At 42.7% G+C, this 22,028-nt stretch overlaps 1 protein-coding gene across 1 annotated transcript in view; it reads right to left on the reverse strand.

The window, feature by feature from the left end:
* The window catches only part of arhgef2a (Rho guanine nucleotide exchange factor (GEF) 2a), a 96,102-nt gene that overhangs the window by 68,515 nt on the left and 5,559 nt on the right, over nucleotides 1–22,028 (reverse strand). Inside the window, 4 exon segments of the mRNA XM_034094323.2 lie at nucleotides 6,150–6,282; nucleotides 6,799–6,862; nucleotides 7,743–7,810; nucleotides 10,800–10,962. Coding sequence (XP_033950214.1) covers nucleotides 6,150–6,282; nucleotides 6,799–6,862; nucleotides 7,743–7,810; nucleotides 10,800–10,962 — 428 coding nt within the window.

Here is a 22,028-nt window from a genome sequence, read left to right on the forward strand (position 1 = left end):
TTAATATAAGAAAGTTCAGAAAGTCAAGAAGCAGAACATTTACAGTTTATGGCAAAAGCTATTAAAGAAAACCTTTGCGCATTAGAGAAAGTGCAACAGTAAAAGATCAAATGAATAATGGCTGAGTTCCATTTAGCTGCTTTGGTGTTATGCATGCTGACTTCCTGTTGCTCACCCTGGAACACATGAACACATCAGTGTTGTCAGTGACATTATCAAATGGATCATTTTAACCTTTATTTATTTGGATGCGATAACAGGGTTATAGAGAACCGCAGTGACGCGTCGTAAAACCCGGAAGTAAACTTCTTCCGGTTCCTTCGTGAAAAACGCAATGCAAATTCTCCATAGGATTTTGGAAAATAGTAGTGATGGGAATTCCGGCTCTTCTTGGTGAGCCGGATCATTCGGCTCACCAAGAAGAGCCGGCTCTTTCGGCTCCCAAAGGGCTCTTCAGTTTACCACATATTATACATTTTAATTAAATCAAATGTAGCCCTGTTTTGACTCGTGAATTATATGTGTACACATATATCACTTAAATTATTCAATACATCCTTTGTACTAAAGTATTCAAAAGTAAAAATTACATGTTTAATATAAATTATTTGCTGTGGCCAATTGTTTTCATTGCATTTACAGACCCGTGTAACTCTCTGATACCACCCAATGCATGCATTGACTTGCTTGTAGAACCACGCTACACAAAACAAATGGCAACACCTATAAAAACTATTTAAAAAAAGTGGCTACTGTATCCACCTATATAAAGTATATAAATAGTTGTTTTTTTTCAAAATAGCAAAATGATCCTAAATTTTAGCCATGCCTCATTTCGCTCTATTTGCTCTTTCCAGGGCTGTTTTTGCAGGGGGCTGATTCTGTGAGCTGCAGCTGACCACGCCCCCCTGCAGCTGACCACGCCCCCCTGCAGGAGAGGGGAGCATGCTCTGAGTGAGATCAGCTGCTGGGCTGTCAGAAGAGGGGGACAAAAAGAGATCTCCGTCCTCCGTGTTTTATTCTTATAGAAGTAAGAAGAGAAGTAATGGGGCAGAAACCCTCCTTTTTACGCAGCGGTCCAGACATAGACATCAAACGGCGACACATATTCAGTGTGCAGTTCCTTTGGCATTAGGACAGGGATATCTAGATACTTCCCAAGGTCTGACATAATGAATTGTGCTACTTTTAAAGCAAGCAGCGATGTTTTCAAATCTGTAATCAAAAAGCTCCTCAAAAACGCTATCGAAGCAGTTCCTGCCGTTGCTACGTTAGTTCAAACAGTAACAACGGACTACTTTTCTGAGCGGATGCATGTCAATTTAAATCAATACAACTATTTTTTAAATCAATAAAATCATTTTCTAAATCCATAAAAGCATTTCAATTAATATTGGGAGTCATGTCGTTACTTTGTTGAGAATGTGGCCGTGTAATAAGCGGGATAATGTGCCTTCAAGCCGATCTAGATCCCTCCGCAAAAAAAAAACCGGCTCGTTCGCGGGCGAGAGCCGGCTTCAGTCGTTCACTTAAAAAGACGTTCGCGACCGACACATCACTAGAAAATAGCTCGAAATAAGGTCTGTGGTTGACACACATTTAAGAGAGGGATCACGTTTTGTTCAGCCGGATAATCTCCACATGTCTACCCTACTTTTATAATTTTTGAATCATAAATCTAGTCGCCAAAAGCGAAATGCTAACGTTATGCTATAAACGAACTACAAGCCAGTACAGCAGCAGGGTCGCACGACTTCAACGTCACGCCAACTTAAGATCGTTTCAACTGACTTGCACTGACACTGCACTTTGAACACTTTAAATATATTAACATTTTAAACTGTATACCCCGTTTATCTAGGCCCTTTTTGTTTTGTTTTATGTATACATGTCACACTGTGGGAAACGATATTTCTGGATGTATAACACATGTAGAATTTTTTACAATAAAGCTGACTTTGACTTCCGCGTGCTTGCATATTTTAACAAAGCTTTTCATTTGAGCCACACTGAATTTAACTAGAAGTCATGGCTGTGTCAATTACCAGTCTGATATCGTTTTACAAAGATGACAAGAAGAGTGTAGATAGAGGAGAGAACCACTACAAGTCAGGACACGTACAACAGTGCAGCCTAGATGAAGGTGTGCTTACCGGTGTTGTCAGGGCTAGCATGAGGGACACGGTTGATAGAGTGTCGGTGAGTAGTGATAGCAAGAGTACCGTTAACCTAGAGTTAATTTATTCACATTAATTCCCATCAACAAATCCATTTTATGTGTCACATGAAATCTTTATTAGGCAAAGCAAGTTTATTTATATAGCACTTTTCAACACATGGCAATTCAAAGTGCTTTACAAAAAAATGAAAGACATTAAGAAAATGGCATTTAAAACCAGTCATTAAAAAGAAAAGCTAATAAAATAAACATTAAAAGAAAAAATACATGGATAAAAGTTACAGTGCAGTTTAAGATGTGAATAGTTCAATTAAAAGGAGCGACAAAAAGAAAAGTCTTTAGCCAGCAGCAGTATTTTGAAATCTATTCTTTGACACACAGGAAGCCAGTGTAAAGACTTCAGAGCAGAAGTGATGTGATCCACTTTCTTAGTGTTAGTGAGGACTCGAGCAGCGGCGTTCTGAATCAGCTGCAGCTTCCTAATAGATGTTTTAGTGAGACCTGTGAAGACACCATTGCAGTAGTCCAGTCTACTGAAGATAAAGGGACAAGTTTTTCCAAATCCTGCTGTGACATTAGTCTTTTAATCCTAGATATGTTCTTTAGGTGATAGTAGGCTGATTTAGTACCTGTTTTAATGTGACTGTTGAAACTCAGGTCAGAGTCCATGACTACACCTAGATTTCTGGCTTCATCTGTTGTTTTGAACATTGCAGACTGAAGCTCAGCGCTAACTTTTATACGTTCCACCTTGGATCCAAAAACCATTACCTCAGTTTTATCTTTGTTTAATTGGAGAAAGTTCTGACACATCCAGTCATTGATTTGTTCAATGCACTTACTCAGTGTTTGAATTGGAGCATAGTCTCCTGGTGAAATTGTTATGTAAATGTGTGTGTCATCTGCATCGCTATGGTAACTTGTTTTGTTGTTCTTCATTATCTGAGCCAGTAGTAGCATGTAGATGTTAAAGAGAAGATCGTGACTGGCTGAGGGACAGACTCGGGGGCAGGATCTCAGGAATGTCTTGGCTTCTCTCCCCCGAGCCAGAAGAGGAACACTACAGCTTGGAAACACTTACTGTTCCTGAAATTCTCAAACCTGTTGGGCATCAGGGAGCTGAGGCAATTGTGGCAAGCATGGCATTGTCTGAGGAGCAACAGAGGGCAATGCAGGTGGCTACACTGGTCAGCGAACCAACCCAAACTGGCCTTTGTTCAGGAAAGGAAGGTTGACTGCCAGCGACTTTGGAGCTGAGGTCAAAGCGTGTGACTGCTTCCCTTAGTGCCAGGGTGCTAGGGCAACAACAGGCCCTGGACGGTGTTTCTGTACAGTGGGGGACTATGAATGAATGTGAGGGCGTCAGGGCATTCACCACTGCAACCCTATGCAGGTCCATGAGTCAGGTTTGTGGCTCTCCCAATCAGGAGTGTTGGGGGCATCTCCAGATGGTCTGGTAGGGTCTCCCGCTGTGCTGGAGGTAAAGTGTCCCTGCGGAGCCAGGGACATGACAATTAGTGAAGCATTGCAAATCAAGGGCTTCTGTGTCAGTAAGGAGGGAGACACATTCAGCCTGCGTGAGGAGCATCCTTACTGGCACCAAGTGCAAGGTCAGCTTCACCTCACTGCAAGAAAGAAGAAGACATTAAAAAATTGTGAATCGTTTTTAATTTACATTTACTCACCTTTGCAATGTTGTGGTTGTTAGAGTGTTAGGCTTCCTGTCAGCTCGTCTGTTGGGAAGATATCAAATATTAGTTTCATGGAAGTCACATCGTCACAAATAAGAGCATTAAGACATACAGTACATAGGCTAAAACAAAACATCTAAAGATATAACCTTGCACTTTGTCTCGTGAACATTTTCACTATTTTGACATTTTTATAGATCAAAATTGAACTAAAGAAATAAATGGTAGATTAATCCATATTGAAAATAGGTGTCAGCTGCTACACTAATTATAATAGTTATATTTCTTAATTAAGATAAGATATTACTGTATTGATCCCAATTGGGGAAATGTTTGTGTTGCAGCAGCATAACAAGAACAACTAAATATAAGTTATTATATATACAAAAGTATGTGAAGGATGGAATATTAAATTGAATATAAATGTAAAATGTACATGTGATGTGACGTCCAAGAGAAGCTATGGAGCAGAGCGTTCTCTGCCAGCCAGAGGTGATTTGTTATTAGTTCAATATGTCAAACTGATTTCCCTGACTACAATCTTTAGTCACACGGTGAAACGTTATGCTGCTTGTACTAATTAGACTTATCATATAAGCCACACAGGTTTTAATAGGATGTATTCATTATCTTTACTTATGTTGCGGTCTTTTCAGCAGCGCCATCTCTAAAACGGAGATACAGTCACTACCCATCATTTACATTTCACCGTGACATGGACACAAATGTAACGTCAGCTTACCTCATGGCACGAATCCAGACTCTCCTTTGGAAAACATTGGCCGGGAAACGATAGAACGAGCACGTTTCATGAGAAGACCTGTGGCTGCAACCCGGAGCAAAGCAACAAACCATTGCGTAGCTAACTAGTAGCGCTAGCTTTAGCTAACGTTAGCTAACGTTAGCTAACGAAACGAACTGCCGAGTAAAATTGGAAAACACTGGTAATTAATTATTCTATAATTTGTAAAACTACGGTGTTAAAAAGGACAATTTCAAAAATACAGATTCTAATGGTCAGATATATAGATATACAGATACTAAAGATATACAGATACTAAAGATAGCCAGGGACTTGCTTTCAAGCAGAACACAGGGGAAAACAAACGTAGCGGGAGTGTTTACGTGTTAGGCGTAATGACGTACAACGGCCTCGACAGTTTCTGTAGTCCTATTCAGCCACTCGGTAACAACCATCGTTTTTCAGACACGTAAACTCTTCAGAAATCACCAGTGGGGTCACTGCTGATGTATTTAATGTCGGAGAACAAAACGTGACTTATCTCTTAAAGTTGTGTCAACAAACACAGACCTTATTTCCAGCTATTTTCCAAAACCCTATGGAGAAAATGCATTGCTTTTTGACGAAGGAACCGGAAGTGCTAAAAATGCTAACTTACTTCCGGGTTTTACGACGCGTCACTGCGGTTCTCTATTGATATTGGTTACATTCTATGTGGTTATTACCTTTCAGAAGCATTTTTATGGGCTTTGTAGCCGCTTTTCTTACAAAAAAGAGAAATCCTTGAAGTCAAATGTTTGCCTACACCTCTCATTAGACAATAACCCACATGTATAATAAAACGTACAGTATGAATTAGATTAACAATGACCACACCTTTGAGGAAAGACAGCTTTCAGCATTTTAAAAGTCTGTCACCCGTCTAGAACATTCAATTGTTTAAAAAAAAGTGCTACATATAACAAATGAAATGCCGACTACCTCTTATTTAGTGACCCCATGGTTCATTTGCCCATCACCTTGAAACAGACTTTTTTTCCAGAATTTGCATTTTCTTTTTAAATCATTTTGTGACATTCTCACTGAAAAGACTTGCAATTATTTGCCCCAGACTTCTGCTTTCAGACGTAGTTAATTATGAAGTTATTACCCTATCTGATAATAATCCAATGCAGATGCAATAATGTAATATAATACATTATTTAATATACATATATATTTATATATGTATTTGTATATAGTCTTAAAGTTACAACCGGCCCTTTGAGTGCAGCCCTAATGCTGATGTGGCCTGCGATTGAATTGAGTTTGACACCCCTGGGGTAGAGGTTAGACCCAAACCCATGGGTAGATGCCTGCGCCTGCATGTGTTTCATGTGGAACTACTTGAGCAGGTCTCCCTTGAAGACGAGATCATGATCTCAATGGGATGTATCTGTATAAATAAAGGTTTGAAATGAAGGCCAGAGAGATGTGCCTTAGGGCTGCTTGCATTTGACATGTTACTATAGCATTGGCCAATTAAAGTGAGGCTCACCCTGCGATATTGTTGGTGGACACACTCTTGGACAGGGACAGGCCGGAGCGACCCCTTCGGGACCCCAACAGGGTCTGCCTGAAGCTCTCTGAGGGGTAGATGGCTGAGGTGGGACGCTCGCGCATTCCTGGAGCTACGGATGAAATGTTGCAGGAAGAGGAGGGAGAGCACCATGAGGGAGAGTGACGAGGGAAAGACATGGAGATGGAGGAGGAGGAGGAGGAGGAGGAGGAGGAGCATAGTGACAGCCAGACCTTTGTGTTTAGGAGGAAGAAGAGCAAACCGGAGTAGGAGGGATTGAGTGGGTGGAGGAGAGGAGGAGGGATAACATCAAGGATGCTTGGTGCAGTTTCCCTGATGTTGAATTTCTAAGATGACGGATGAAGAACATTTACCATTGTTGGTTGTTGCTGACATTCCTCCTGAAGAATGTTTGAGAACTTGAACATCATTAATGTGATCATGAATGACTAGTGTTGCAGAATGCCAATAAGTGACTGTTGGATATGTTGAGACGTTTAATAGGTTGAAATGAACAGCGTTTTGAGGAAAAGAGAATCTAATGCAGGAAAGGAGGAACAGACACAATAGAACTGCATGAGGTGGAGGAAGGAGACTGGATACAGAAGAGTGTGTGAAGAGCTCTCACCTTTGGTGCGCAGCGTGACAGTCTGCAAGGCTGAGCTGTTCCGCATTAGGGCCGTCTTCTGTTGCTGGTTAGACAAAGGAATGGATCAGTGTGAACATAGCCGCGATCACACTGCGGTACTTTTCCCACAAAGGTTCATGGGAACTTAGTTCATGATCGCGTTCACACCAAAAAGACTACCAGCAGCTTCAGTAGAAGGCCAGTCCCCAACTCCGGGGACTTCCGGCCGGGGACTCCGGGCGGCAGTATACGCCGTGAAGTGGGTTGCGGCCTGCCAGTAAACCCAAAGCAGAAGAAGAAGAAGTGACGTCAGCGGCTTCATTTGCCTAATCCACCCTCAGGGACTTATTCCGGTGTGAACGTGATCTGTACTTAGTTCATGAGAACTAAAGAGTTCGCATGAACTAAGTTCGCATGAACCTTTGTGGGAAAAGTACCGCAGTGTGAATGCGGTGAAAATAGCATACTCCATTTTCAAAATGGTTACAGTTTAAGATATTCAATGATTCACTTGTTCACTGAATTGTAAGCTCAGTGGTATCTTGTTAAAACATCAAGTACATCAGTACGTCTCTTTCACATTGGAACCTGAATGATGGACACAAAGCCTGTTCAACCGCGAAATAGAGTTTATGAAATGAGTTTGCTCCGTGTCCACATGGCTCTTTAAGATGTATTCTCTGTTTCTGTCTAACATTGGTGAAACAGCTTGATAGTCTTTCCTTTACATTCTGTAAAATGTTGGTGTTGTATATTTACTCTTGGTCCGAAGAGTAACAGTGGGCATGTGTCACAATCTAGAACTAGCATTTTTGATTGATGAACAAATATTTGATCATGGTGTTCAAATGACTCGCTAAATATGAGCGTAAATAATAAACCTTTAAAACGTAAGATCTGTCAATTATGAGAGCTGAGGATCAGCGGTGTGGCCTTCGTCTTACCCTCTGTTTCATTTTGGCGCAGTTTGGCAAAGCGTCTCGACAGCGATTGTGGATAGTGACGTTGCATGCTAAGGAAGAACAGAGGTAACACAGAACAAAACACTATTTGTTACATCTTGTTGAAGAAGCTACTGGAAAACCTTTTAGTTTTTAGTTACGTTTATTCCACTGAATTATTATTAAACAAAACATCTACACTTAAAGCAGTTTTTAGCCGATGATGGAAAGGAGCAGGGAGAAGAAAGTCTTATTTGACTTCCCTTACTCAAAATGTATGGTCTGTTAATCACAGCTGATTACAACCAATACTTACAGTAACTTCAAACCAAAATCACAAGTCGACATAACAATCTTCATCATTTGAATGATTCTTTCTTTATACATTTTTGTAAACCTAAAGATGTTCATACAGCCCCCAAAATCATTTGTTAAAAATCTCAACAGTCTAATGCCAACTGCAGAGATATACATCTGATTTAAAGTAGTGTGTGCAAACAGATTTTGAAAGTGAAATGTGATGCTTTATGCACAACCAATGAAGTGTGAACAGCCTTGACTCAGTGAAGTGTGTGTGTGTGTGTTCTCGGGGATATGTGTCACACTCCCAGGTTTATGTCTCGGTTTTAGTGTTGTAAGTCTGTTCATTCGGTGTTTTGTCTTCCTCCTTGTGTTTTGTCTGGTCCTCCTCCCTGTCGATAGTTTCCCTGGTGTGTCTGATTGTCTCATTGTGTTCACCTGTTGCCCTTGTGTTTCTCCTCCCCTGCCCAGCTGTGTCTTGTCCTGTGATTACCCTTCTGTGTATTTAGTCTTCCCCTGTGTTCCATGGCGGTTCATTGTTTGTCTCTCCTGTCTCCCTCCATGTTGGTCACAGTCAGTTTTGTGTATTCTTGCTACCTTGTAGTATCAATGTTTTTGATTCATGCCATGTTTTTTAGTTTTTCAGCTTTTAAATAAAGCTCGCTTTTGTTTATAACCTTTACCTTTTTGTAGTCTGCATGTGGGTCCTTTTCCCGCGAATCCTTGACAGTGATTCTAACAGAATTAACCGACCAACAATGGACCCAGCAGCTTTTTATTTTTATTTGGACTTGTTCTCCCTAGAGTACACTCTTCAGTGTCATTATGCCGACGCCAGCTCCCCGTGTCCTGTCGGCGTACCGGCCGACGCCAGCTCCCCGTGTCCTGTCGGCGTACCGGCCGACGCCAGCTCCCCGTGTCCTGTCGGCGTACCGGCCGACGCCAGCTCCCCGTGTCCTGTCGGCGTACCGGCCGACGCCAGCTCCCCGTGTCCTGTCGGCGTACCGGCCGACGCCAGCTCCCCGTGTCCTGTTGGCGTACCGGCCGACTCCAGCACCTCGTCTCCTGTTGGCTCTCCAGCCGACTCCAGCACCCCGTGTCCTGTCGGCGTTCCGACCGTCTAAAGTCACCTCTCCAGTTCCCTCTCGAGTCCCCTCTCGGGTTCACTCTCCAGTCCCCTCTCCAGTTCCCTCTCGAGTCCCCTCTCGGGTCTTCTCTCGAGTTCCCTCTCGGGTCCCCTCTTGAGTCTCTTCTCGAGTCCCCTCTCTAGTCTCCTCTCGAGTTCCCTCTCAAGTCCCCTTTCAAGTCACCTCTCGATTCCCCTCTCAAGTCCCTACCCAATGTTCTGGTCCGTTGGAGGTTCCGCTGGGGGTCCTGCCAACTCCATGTCCTGTGCCGTTGGAGGTCCCGCCGACTACTCTTCTGCCGGGGGTCCTGCCAACCCTATGTCCTGTGCTGTTGGAGGTCCCGCCGACTGATCTCCTGCCGGGGGTCCTGCCGGCCCTGTGTCCTGTCCCGTTGGGGGTCCCGCCGACTACTCTTCTACCGGGGGCCCTGCCAACCCCATGTCCTGTTTCGTTGAAGGCCTCGACATCACCTGTCTCGCCGGGGTTCCTGCCAACTCCTTGTCCTCTTCCGTGGGGAATCTTGCCGACACCTGTCCCACCGGCTCCGGTTCCTGTCCAGTCGACACCGGCTCCTGCCCGGCCTCCGGAGCTATCTGGTCTTCGCACTCGAGCCCGGCCCCCTGAGAGCCGCGGTCTTCGCCCTCCAGGCCGCCCCCCTGAGTGCCGCGGTCTTCGCCCTCGAGCCTGGCCCCCTGACTTTCCCGGCCGTGGTCCTCGCCCTCGGACCCGGCCCCCTGACTCTTCCTGCCGCTGCCTTCGCCCTCATGCTCGGCCCCCTGAGTTCGCCCGCTGTGGCCTTCGCCCCTCCATGATCTCTGCCTTGCCCCCGGACCGTCCGCCCGAGTTCCCCACCTTGGACTCTGCCTTGCCCCCGGGCTGTCCGCCCGAGTTCCCCACCTTGGACTCTGCCTTGCCCCCGGGCTGTCCGCCCGAGTTCCCCACCTTGGACTCTGCCTTGCCCCCGGGCCGTCCGCCCTCCACCCGTCCTCCAGACCCCCTCCACCCACCCTGCTGGACTTTGTTTTTTGGGACGTCTGGGATCCGTCCCTTGAAAGGGGGGGTTCTGTCACACTCCCAGGTTTATGTCTCGGTTTTAGTGTTGTAAGTCTGTTCATTCGGTGTTTTGTCTTCCTCCTTGTGTTTTGTCTGGTCCTCCTCCCTGTCGATAGTTTCCCTGGTGTGTCTGATTGTCTCATTGTGTTCACCTGTTGTCCTTGTGTTTCTCCTCCCCTGCCCAGCTGTGTCTTGTCCTGTGATTACCCTTCTGTGTATTTAGTCTAGTCTTCCCCTGTGTTCCATGGCGGTTCATTGTTTGTCTCTCCTGTCTCCCTCCATGTTGGTCACAGTCAGTTTTGTGTATTCTTGCTACCTTGTACTATCAATGTTTTTGATTCATGCCATGTTTTTTAGCTTTTAAATAAAGCTCGCTTTTGTTTATAACCTTTACCTTTTTGTAGTCTGCATGTGGGTCCTTTTCCCGCGAATCCTTGACAGTGATTCTAACAATATGTTTTATGCCCATTTCTCACGGGCAGGACTTTTTCTTGAATACCCCTGTTCTTCTGCCCCTCTACCCACCTCTCAGTGTCTTGAAGTGAACTGTAACTGAACTGTAACAGTAACTGTGACTTACTGGGGCAGCTCAGCGCCTCCTTGGCAGTGATGCTCTTGTTGCATGCTGAGCACAGCGTGTTCCCTGACATGGTCAGAGAGGTGAACAGGTGACCGTTGCTGTAGCGAGCCTCCCTCTCCCTCGCTGCTTTCTCTCGCTCCCTCATGCGTTCTCTCTCTTTATTCTGAAAGAAAGAAACAAGAAATGTGAAAAAATGACTTCCTGTATAAAGTAGAATGTATACTCAGCATCTACGCGCTGACCTCTGTTAGCCTCGAAGGCATTGCATGTGTTCAAAGAGGCCCTATTCTGCTTTTTTGGGTGTTCCCTCTCCTATACTGTGTTTTAGTGTGTAGGTCAGAGGTCTTCAACTAAAATTCAACGAGGTCCAGTTAGAGAAAATGTCCCCATGCAAAGGTCCGGAACATCAAAATGTCTAACTTGCTTCATGAATTAGTGTGATATATAATGAAGTAGCCTGTAGCTTTATCAACGTCTGCATGTAATCAACAACTGACTGCCAATCAAATAAAGAAAGTACAATTCAAAAACAACAATATTTATTGTCAATTAACATTGAACTACAGATATACAGTAAATACTGTGGATATGTGCAATGTTCCTCTCGGGCCTCATTTACAAATAAAATAGAGAAAATAAATAAAATAGCTTTTGAAAATATGTGCATCTTAAAAGTGCTTAATTTTAGATAAATAAAATAAAGTGTAGCAGCAGCTTGAGTCCCTTTTTCTTTGTTAACCGTTTCACATCATGACTCAACAGTTTCAGACGATTATAGAACATATCAGTCTTTACACATCATAACAATTGAACAGTTTTATAGTTTCTCTTTCTTTCCCTCTTATATTGCAGTCCCTCACTCACTTTGTTTTAATTCAGTGCGAGAATTGAGCTCGAGCTTGTCCTGCCAGGAGTTTGTAAATCTGGGCTGACATGGAGTCAGGGCTATTCTCACACACATGCAGGTGCTCATTGGTTACAGGGATGCAAACACAGGTATGGTGACAAAAGAGAGAACTATTAGAAGCAGAAAAAAAACAGCGTAATAATATACCATCTGACAAAGGCCTGTGCTATAATGCTTCAATTAACTGGCTATTCTTTATAATATACTCTGATCAATAGGAGACAGAGATGTTAAGTTACAAATCAAGGGTTTTTATTATTATTTACAGCAGGGGTGGGGGGGATCCTCCGAGGGCCGTACAAATGATTGAACTCAACCTCTGCTTAAAAAAACTAAAATCACAGCCCATTAATTTGGCCTTTCTTGCATGCTGTGCAAAGAAAAAGCAACCTCTGAATCCAGATATCTCACCATGACTCACGTAAGCATGCATGTGCACGGTGTGGCATGACCACCAACACAGAAAGATATGGACACAAGATCTGTGCAAATGTATTTAGTATCCTATCCATGATTTAAGTGGGGGGGGGGGGGAGATTTTTTTTTTTTAAATATTGAAGTTAAAGGCATCAATCTGGTGCACTTTGAGAGCAACATTAAGAGATCTATGGATACATCTCTCAACACCCAGATGAAACAGAACTGTAAGCATATTTTTCTTTTTGGATATTTTACAAATCACTCCCATTTTAAACTCTATTCTTGTTATTTTTAACAACTTTTTTGTTGCCGTCATATAGTATTTTATACCTGTTTTTCATTTAGTCTCATTAATAACTATAATGATCATATCAAGGTGTGCCTTAACCTCACTGAGCTGAGGCTATGTGAGCCTCTCAGGAGATAGCTCTCTTCCACCTGGTTGTAGAAAAGCGCTTTAAATTCGTTAGCATAGCTAGCTAACCAGATGCTAATAACAACAGATCGCCACTGTGCTTACAACTAAAGACACAGCCACGCAAGCACTGCGGCATGTATATGGCTCCTTATGGGTATTGCAATATTTTAAGGGCTGGAGCGGCGTTCCGGTGCTCTCTGTCAGCACTCCTTTCAGACGAGAGGGAGGCGCCGAAAAATCCCCTATTAATGTATTGATTATAGCTCCGGGTCCGTATAGGTCGGCGTCTGGGTCGGGACCGCGGTCCGCCTGTTGCTGACCCCTGGTGTAGGTTTTAGTGCATGTAAATGGTCTGCAAAGGCTGAAATCCCTGTGTTCCCTCCAGAGGGAGTTTTTTTCCCCCCCTGCCTAACACGCCTCCATTGGCGACACATTGTACATGATATTATAAGGGCGGGACATCTCTTAGAGGTTGACCAATCACAACAGGGCCGGCCAGTTAACCAATCAGCTTTTTGAACATTAAAGCATGGAGCCACGTCCCAGTAGAGACACTAAATGCTAATATGAACCCGAACATCAGCTGAATAGGGCCCCTTTAAAAGACTCATACGACTGAGTTAGGAGCAGGCCGTTGTGGACAGCAGACACCTTTGAATCATCCTCATTCTCACTGAAGGCAAGTTGTAATTCTGCTCTTTGTAATCGTTGGCGGACCGTATTGGTTTAATTTAGTTTCATTAGGGACGGAAGAGACCGAACTCCTCTACAGCAAGGTCATAGTATGTCATGTTGGCATGATTTGAAGAAGCTTTTTCTCTTTGGCAGTGCATGCATACTGGTCCATGTATTCAATCTAGGTGTGTGGCGCAGTGGATAGAGCCTTGGTATTGTGAACAGGTTCAAACCCCACTGCAGTCAGCACGTCGTTGTGTCCCTGAGACCCTTCACCCCAAAGTGCTCCTGTGGGGATTGCCCACAGTATTGAGTATGTGAGTCGCTTTGCATAAAAGCGTCTAATAAGTGATGTAATACAAACAAGTTATATTTAATACTTTGTCTCGGTTCATTAATCGTCTTACTTAGTTTACTGAGATTTACTAAGAATGGTTATTTTAGCTTTCTTTTGAGTATCAGTGACTCCCTCTTATAAAGCAAGGGGTTACACATAGTCATCTTCCTAGGTTTATTATATTGTCTATTTACTTTTTTTTCTTCTCAGAAAAGCTCGGTCCAAAAAGCCAATGGGATTTCTCCATTGGATTTCAGAATACATGTTTATGATATTTCATTTCAAACCTTTATGTATGCAGGTGAATCCCATTGAGATCATTGATCATCTCCACATATTGACACCACTTTATGATTTCTGAAGCACAAATGCGTTCAGCAGGAATAAGAACCTCTTATGGCTGCCTATCACCACCGCTACTCTAAAGGCGGACTTGTGACAGCGTGATGATAATTTAGACACTTGTTAGCAACCGCCATTTTTATCCTCATATAGAAGCTGCAGACATTCACCAGCGGGAGATTTACTGACATATTTCATGCTGTAGAACAAAACGTGAACATTTCTTCAGCTTGTTTTAACCACAGACCTTATTTCAGGCTTCTAACCAGAACAAATGTGTGAGACAAGGGAACAGGAAGGCGTAAACGCTAAATATTTTCCGGGTATAAAGGACTCATTCCTGTGCCCCTCTATCGAGACGACAGATCTACCAGTTCAAGACAATCTTTCATTATATTGTAATCTACACTGCATAAGTGACCACAATTAGCCAAAGAAACTAAAGCCAGGCTTATAGTGATCATGCGATGTGACGTTCGCGAACGATCCGATTCTTTTGATGGGCTCTTTGGTATGAACGAAGGGAACCGAGTTCTACTTGGTGAGAGCTGTTCTTTTTATCGTTGGTTGCCATAAATCCACTTGCTTTCCTGAATGCATATTAGCCATAGATGATGGCATCACGCATGCTGCTTCAGTAGTAGTTTGGCTGGCTGAGAGATGAAGCACGTTATACATGTTTCTGTGAGTAAAAGTAGATTTCTGCCAATACAGTCAACCATTATCCTGGTGATCATTTCGCATATAAGCCTATTAACCCCGCCCCCTTAAAAAAAAACGGCTCCTTTGAACGGCTCTCGGAAAGGAAGGGAGCCATAAGATCCGGCTCCTTCAAAGAGCCGTAATTCCCATCACTACAGGCTTATCCATAGCGTTATTAAATCCGGACATGGTTTCTGCAGTAGTCTTCAGTATTCTTTAGAACCTCCATGTGCTGCTTGTCTCAACCCCCAGGACAGTTGTACGTCTCTGTGAGGATGGAGTCACCCAGATTGATTCCTAAGGCAAGGCAAGTTTATTTATATAGCACCTTTCAACACAAGGCAACTCAAAGTGCTTTACAAAAAACGAAAGACATTAAGAAAATGGCATTTAAAATCAGTCATTAAAAAGAAAAGATAATAAAATAAACATTAAAAAAGGGCAGCAATGCACCCTGGGTAATTGAAGTTTAGCTTTCCTGACCGATATATTAGTGACAAAGCCAAAGTACAGACACTGCAGGAAGAAATGAACACCCGAACATATTGTGTGTCCTATAAGAGGATGACAGGAAAAGGTGAAGTGTTCAGAGGGGAAGTTACCCAGCATGCACTTTTCATCCTGTAGTACAGGCTGAATTTCCTCAGAAGCTATAACTGGTAGTTTATGATCATGAAGGGTTATGAACTGACTTATTAGATGTTGAAGTGAAATGAAACCCACCAGGTGAACCTTGTCCTCACACAGCTGCGCAAACATTGTTTGTTGACTGTGCAAGCTTGAGCTAATTAATGTTCCCAGTGAGTAAGGTTCTGTTGTCACCAGAGATATAACAGAGCTTCTATACAACATGACCTGCAGTGGGGCTTCTCTCAAACATGCCTCTTCAAGCCCTTGTGTTTTTTCTCATAGACATCCATCTGTGCGGTCTGTAACAAGATTGTTATGGGGTGATTAAGTATTGCAAAGTATGCATCAATTTTAAGAGAAAAATATTTATGTTTGTGTGGTCCAAGCAAGATTATAATTGCAATATACATGATTGTCTTCTCTTCCTTGTAGTAGATACAAAAGTTTTTATTTTCTATAGTGGTTGTTGCTATTTATAGTATTGTGCTGCAGTAGTTTGGGATTAACAAATCATGTTTCTGTTCTAGATAATAATAATAATAATGCATTTTATTTATATAGCGCTTTTCACAACTCAAAGACGCTTATGCAGATGATTACATTGGGACTAGCGAGGAGGAACAGTCCCGAACAACGTCCTCCACATCAACTCCAACTCGACCACAAACGGAACAAACCCCAACACGAGCACAGACACCAACGTCTAGTGCCAGCTTGACACCGCAGCGTTCTAGGTAAGAAAGAATTGTGACTTTTTTTAAACTTTAGATCATCCATCGTCAGTAAGTAAAATAAGCTTTACCACTGAGTGGGAATGCTCTGTTACAAGTAAAGTAACTAGCTAGTAAGCAGCTAGTACAATTGTGTGATCGCGTGGGCAATGCTGGTAGATCGCGAGTCAGTCATAAAAAAAAAAATCCAGCTCCGTTAAAATAGACCACAGGTTTTGATCCCTCCTCCCTTGGCCTCCCTGCCACTTAATTCAGGAGTTTACTTGATTGACAGAAAAAGCGACCTATCGCTTTCCAGTCTGTTAACCCAGAATGCAAAGCGATACAAAATCAGTCAAGTGCCGGGAAAACTCAAATTAAGTTAGAGACAAACAACAAAATGAGTGCGGGACCGAGCCAGAAGCTAAAGACAAACCACTTCCACCCAGAATGGGAGGAAGAATATTTTGTTGTGATTTCACATTCAAAGGTTATTTGCCTTATTTGTAAAGCAAGCGTCGCTCTGCCAAAGAAAGGTAACGTGGAGAGGCATTATCGGAGTGTTCACAAGGCATAGCAGCGACTTCCCTCCGAGTAGTGAGTTGAGAAAGAGAAAGGTATTATTGCTACACAAACATTATCTCGTAGTCTTAGTGTCGCCAACTCGTTTCTAACATGCAGAAAGACAAACAAATGCGTCTATGGTCGGTGTATTTTCGACCTTTCCAATCCAGACGAGATCTCTCTCCCGTCTGTGTGCGAGGGGGCGGGGCAGTTCACACACACGCAGCAACACACGGCGGGGATGGCGGAGAGAAGCGCTCCAAGGTGTGGTTAAATGTTACCCGTCTTGAGGTGGACAATGCTCGTTGCCAAGAGAGTTTAGCATCAGGGGCGGTTCTAGGAGGGGCCAGTGCCCCCCTAAAGGCCCTGACACACCAACCCGATTTTGGGAGTCAGAGGCCGTCAGAGGCTGTCGGGCATTCGCGGCGCTGTAGTCAGGTTGGTGTGTCCCGCACCGTCGACCGTGACACGCCTTATTTGGACTGCCAGACCCGATGCATGGCCGATTCAACATGTTGAATCGGCCATGCATCGGGTCTGGCAGTCGGACCAAATAATCACTCTGATTGGCTGTTCAGCTAGCAAATCAGTGCATGAGAAGCGAAGCGGAAGTGAGGGATGTAAACAAACGATTTAAGAAGGCACACACAGACTGCTATTCATTTTCATCTCATCATGGCGATCTGGAATGATGCAAACGAAGACCTGCTCATCACCTTGATCCAGGAGAGGCCAGCTCTGTATGATATTACGGAGAAAATATACTCTTCTTCTTCTCTGTCTTCCGTTGTTGCCTCTTTTGAATGACGAATACACACTACCGCCGCCTGCTGGTAAGGAGAGTTATTGCCACTCACGCACTGAAGTCGGTGCGGTGTGTTCCCGTGCGACACATGGCCAAAACGCAGGAGAACACGGCCAGGCAACAGCCGACTTCAGCTTTGGCTAGTCCTCTGGTGACTGCTTGGTGTGTCAGGGCCTTAACACTGACCTCTGACCCCCCTGTGGCCCCCCCATTTTTTTTAATGTATATTTTCTGGTACTCGGTTTGCCAAAAAACGCAGAATTTTGTTGCTGTAATGTGAGATTGTGCAGACACCCTTATGTAAAGTAGAGATGTAACTGTTCATTGCCTTTATTTTTATATAAATATGGTGTTAGTGCAAACATTGCACTATAACTTAAGCTGAAGCTAACAGTAATAACTATAAGATCTATCTGAAATAAATAAGTGTACTGAAACAAATACCAATAACTGTATTGCATTGTTTTCTGATGCACAATTACTTTATACTGTCTAGTTCTCTTTTTCGTCCTGCATTTATCGTGCCTCCCTCAGAAAATAACTGGCCCCCCAGTGGCCCCCCCCAGTGAAATTGGTCTAGAACTGCCACTGTTTAGCATGTAAGGGCGGTAACACGAGCAATTTGTCTAAACATTTAGCAAAAGTGCACCACATTCAGACGGAGGAATGCATCGGGTTCGACTGTCTTTCTAGTAGCTCTGTAGTCCCATCCACGAGTAACGTTTCCACGTCAGGTGTTATGTATGCTAGCAGCAGTGGTGTTTCTATATGTACAAAAGTGGTGGGGCACAAAATACTTAGATGTCTATATATAAGCTTCTGCAGTGAGGTTCATGGCTGGTGAGGCACTGGCACTGACTCTTCAGGTTTACAAATATTATATTTTGACCTAAATCAAAATATAATATTATTTTCAAAAGCTTTTTTTGTCTGATGCTTCAATTAATTATAAACAGACAGTTCAACAGAAGGATACCCAAAACTATTTAATTTTATCATTTAAATATTGAATTGTTCTCTCTTAGTAAGATCCCATTTTCAATAAAATTGCAGTCTTATCTTGACTTGAAGATGAAGTCCATTTGCCTATCCTTCTGGACAAAAATCTCTATTACTTTTTTGTAAAAGTCCTCCTTATGTTCTTGTAGTTTCAAAAGTCTATCATAAATCTAATCTAACCAATAGATTTATGATTTGAAAATGATAAAAGTAGTGTAGACATGTGGATATTATCCGGCTGAACAAAACGTGCATTTATCTAACAGGTACGTTTCCCACAGATCTTATTTGGAGCTATTTTCTAAAATCCTATGGAGAAATCTCATTGCTTTTTTGTGGAAGCCATGCGCAGCTTACTTCCGGGTTTTAGGACGCGTCACTGCAGCTCTCTCGTCTCTTCTTCACACACCACACTTTTCGCAGCACACGTACTTACAGCCAATCAGCCCTGAATGATGTGAGATGACGTATGGTGGGGATGGCAGCTCGATGCCCCTATGGTCATTATTTTTTTGCCACACACATTAAATAGGACAATACTCTGAGTATGCGCAGTGTAGTTTTTACAGTCACCATTGACTTAGACAGTGAGAGGGAGGGGCAGGATCAGGTTTTGTCCCACATGGCTCTAAACAGCTCAATAGGCACACACTGTAGACACTCATTAGAAGAGCACGGACTAAAACAGCAATGTACAGACGAATCAGAAGATTAAACATGATCTTAAAATATATTTAATATATTTTTTAATTTATTTTTTGCATTTTTTTGTAATCATTATTTGTAATACTTTCTGCTGACACTAGGTGGGGCTGTGCCTCTGCGCCACTGGCTAGCAGCAACACACGGAGTTAACTACATTATACAAACATGGGTTAATGATTAGAGGAAACAGAGTTACTCTTTATTTAGTTACAGTTTCAGCTATTCTGTTTACAGGTCTGTCATCACATTATTTAATACCATTTGTTAAAACATTGTTGATTCTTTTGATGTGAAATATTATTTATTTAATTTAAATAAAAAGCAATGTTAGTTTTGTTCACAATTTGTTTAGTTAATTTAATAATATATGTATTTTTGAATCAAGTATTCATCTTGATTGTCTTCATTGTTAGTTTCCACATGCCTAAAACAACCTCAAGCTACATCTAAAAGTTGATGGCGAAATAAGAGCGCTTGAGAAATTGTGCAAGGCAGATAGTAATAGTCCGAATAGTCGATTAATCATTTCATTCATCGATTATCAAATGAGTCGTTTGTTGCAGCCCTATTGTCGTTGTCCCATGTATAAATAAAACGTGTTATTCAGCAACCCTTGCAATTTGCGATTTTATTTTTGGTTGCTCGACCTCGGTGAGCTGGTCATTTCAAAAGTAGCTCACCAGCCAAACAAGTGTGGGCACCCTGCTGTAGATACTACCCCAGTTCCTAAACTGTAATGGAAACGCGCCATTAAGCGAGCCGGTCCTAACCAGGCCTAACGAGGCCAAGCAAGGCCGGGCTCCGCGCTGCAGTAGAAACGCACCATATGACTAAGGGAGGCTGTGGCTCAGTGAGTTAGTGCATCGATCATCTGATCATCGGATCAGGAGAGCACTGGTTCAATCCCCACTGCAGTCAGCATGTCGCTGTGTCCCTGAGACACTTCACCCCAAATTGCTCACAGTATTGAATGTATGTAAGTCGCTTTGGATAAAAGCGTCTAACAAGTGACATGTCATGTCATGTAATGAAAAAGACTCCAAACCAAATGAATAAAGACATTGGCAAATTCTTCCTCCCAGTCAAGGGACGCTGTGGAATGGTATGGTGGGATCATTATACCCACAAGAACTTGAAATCTGACCTAAGTTAGCCAATGTGCTAACTTCAAGTAGCCTGCTAGGAAGCAGATAGGGAGCCATCATGATTCCCTTAGAACATGCTGTCCCCTTATCATAAACAGATTCAAAAAGTGCATCGGCAAAGAAAGTCTATAAACTGTCCTCTCAATCAATTAAAAAAATGTATTTGCGTTAATCACAATAATAATCTGCAAGTAATCACAAGTTTAATATACTATTGTTGACTTGTATTTTGGGGGCTGATAAAACAAATACATGGTGTTGTAATAAAGAAATTCATGACAAATTTGAAGAGAAATCAGAGGTTTGTTTCCTTTATTATAACATGTCATGCTTCGTTTGACGATTTCTGAACTTTGGAATGAAATCCAACTTTTGACTGTCTCAGTTTAAGAATCAACAATGATGACATGTCATGGAGAGCAGCCGTGATGACCCTCTGAGTGCGTGTGCCACACAGGGCACACTGTTATCTTAGCTGCCAGAGCTATCTGTTCGTGGTGACGCTGGCCACTATCTCCCACTCCTGTGCAACTTCAGGAAAGTGATAAAGGTTTAGCCAAAGACTTTCCCTCTGTCTTCACCACTCCTAAAGCCAACATGCTAAAATCACGGGGGCGACTTTGGGTCAAAATTGGCGATGTGATTAAGGTTTCCAGATTAATCACAAGCGTTAACACGTTAACATTAACAGCCCTATACAAACTGTAGAAACAAAAACTAAGAGCAAGCCCCAGAGAGGCTCTGACTGCAAATATATGCCGTACAAGAGGTTATAGATAACTTTCTCCTGCACAGACAGAAGTGATGCCTGTCAGGAAGCCCTCTGTGCCCACCATAACAAGAGACACATTATGCAGTAGGAGACAAGTATGGAGTCAGATTTGGGTCAATAGTCTAGCGCGTAAAACAAGCTACTCACGAGCGGGAAATGTGCTTTTACACGCGCATAAAATGACCCTCGCACGCAGATTAAACCCCCGCGAGAGGCTCTGCGCTCGCTCGCGAGAGGCTCTGCGCTCGCTCGCGATAGAGACAGCCCTCTTGCTTGCTCGCGGGAGTGTCAGCCTCGCGGAGTCTGTCTACGCGCGCGTGAATAGTTTCTGGCACTTTGGGGCGGAGCCACTAGACTTTGATTGACAGCTGCAAGGAAACCCGGAGTTGCCAGGTTTGATAAATGCCTGAACTACCAAGAGCCGAGGAGTGACGGCAGCAAAATCAGTTGGACGAGATTGAATGGTAAAGTTGTCCATATGTGTATAATTGTTGCATTTAAGTGATATATTGGTTGTAAAAATAGTTTTTTTATTTGCTTGATACAAAAGGACATTCTTTATAACCAATTGCTTTATTATCACGCATTTGTAATATTTGTATGCTAGAACTTTTTGTATTCTTTTTGAAAAATAAAAAATAAATAGCTCACTTGTCATTCATTTTAATCCTTAATTATCCATCCAACACTGAAAAGGTGGTCCTTGTGAAGAGTCTCATCACTATATTCCCTCAGCTGAAAGTCATTTACAACAATAGTTTGCTGAAGATGAAGTTTGTTTTAACCAAGGTATAAGGTTTTTTTAGGTGTGATTTTATTAATTATCTATTCCGTCAACATTTGATGAATTAGACAAATATTAATGTTTTTAAATGTTAACAATTATTTTGTGCTAATGAAATCCTTGTAAATAAATGTCCAATGAATTTATTCTTGCATTCGATTTTTTGAATAAAAACCATATCCACCACCTGGTACTTCCAGTAATCGTCATTGACACACAATGTGCAGATATAACACAATCAAATGTTAATTCTGGTTAAAGAAATATAACACAAAATGTGCAGAAATAACAAATGAGTGTGTTCATCTTGGTTA

Source organism: Pseudochaenichthys georgianus, chromosome 11 (genome assembly GCF_902827115.2).
Source record: "Pseudochaenichthys georgianus chromosome 11, fPseGeo1.2, whole genome shotgun sequence".
Lineage (NCBI taxonomy): Eukaryota > Metazoa > Chordata > Actinopteri > Perciformes > Channichthyidae > Pseudochaenichthys > Pseudochaenichthys georgianus.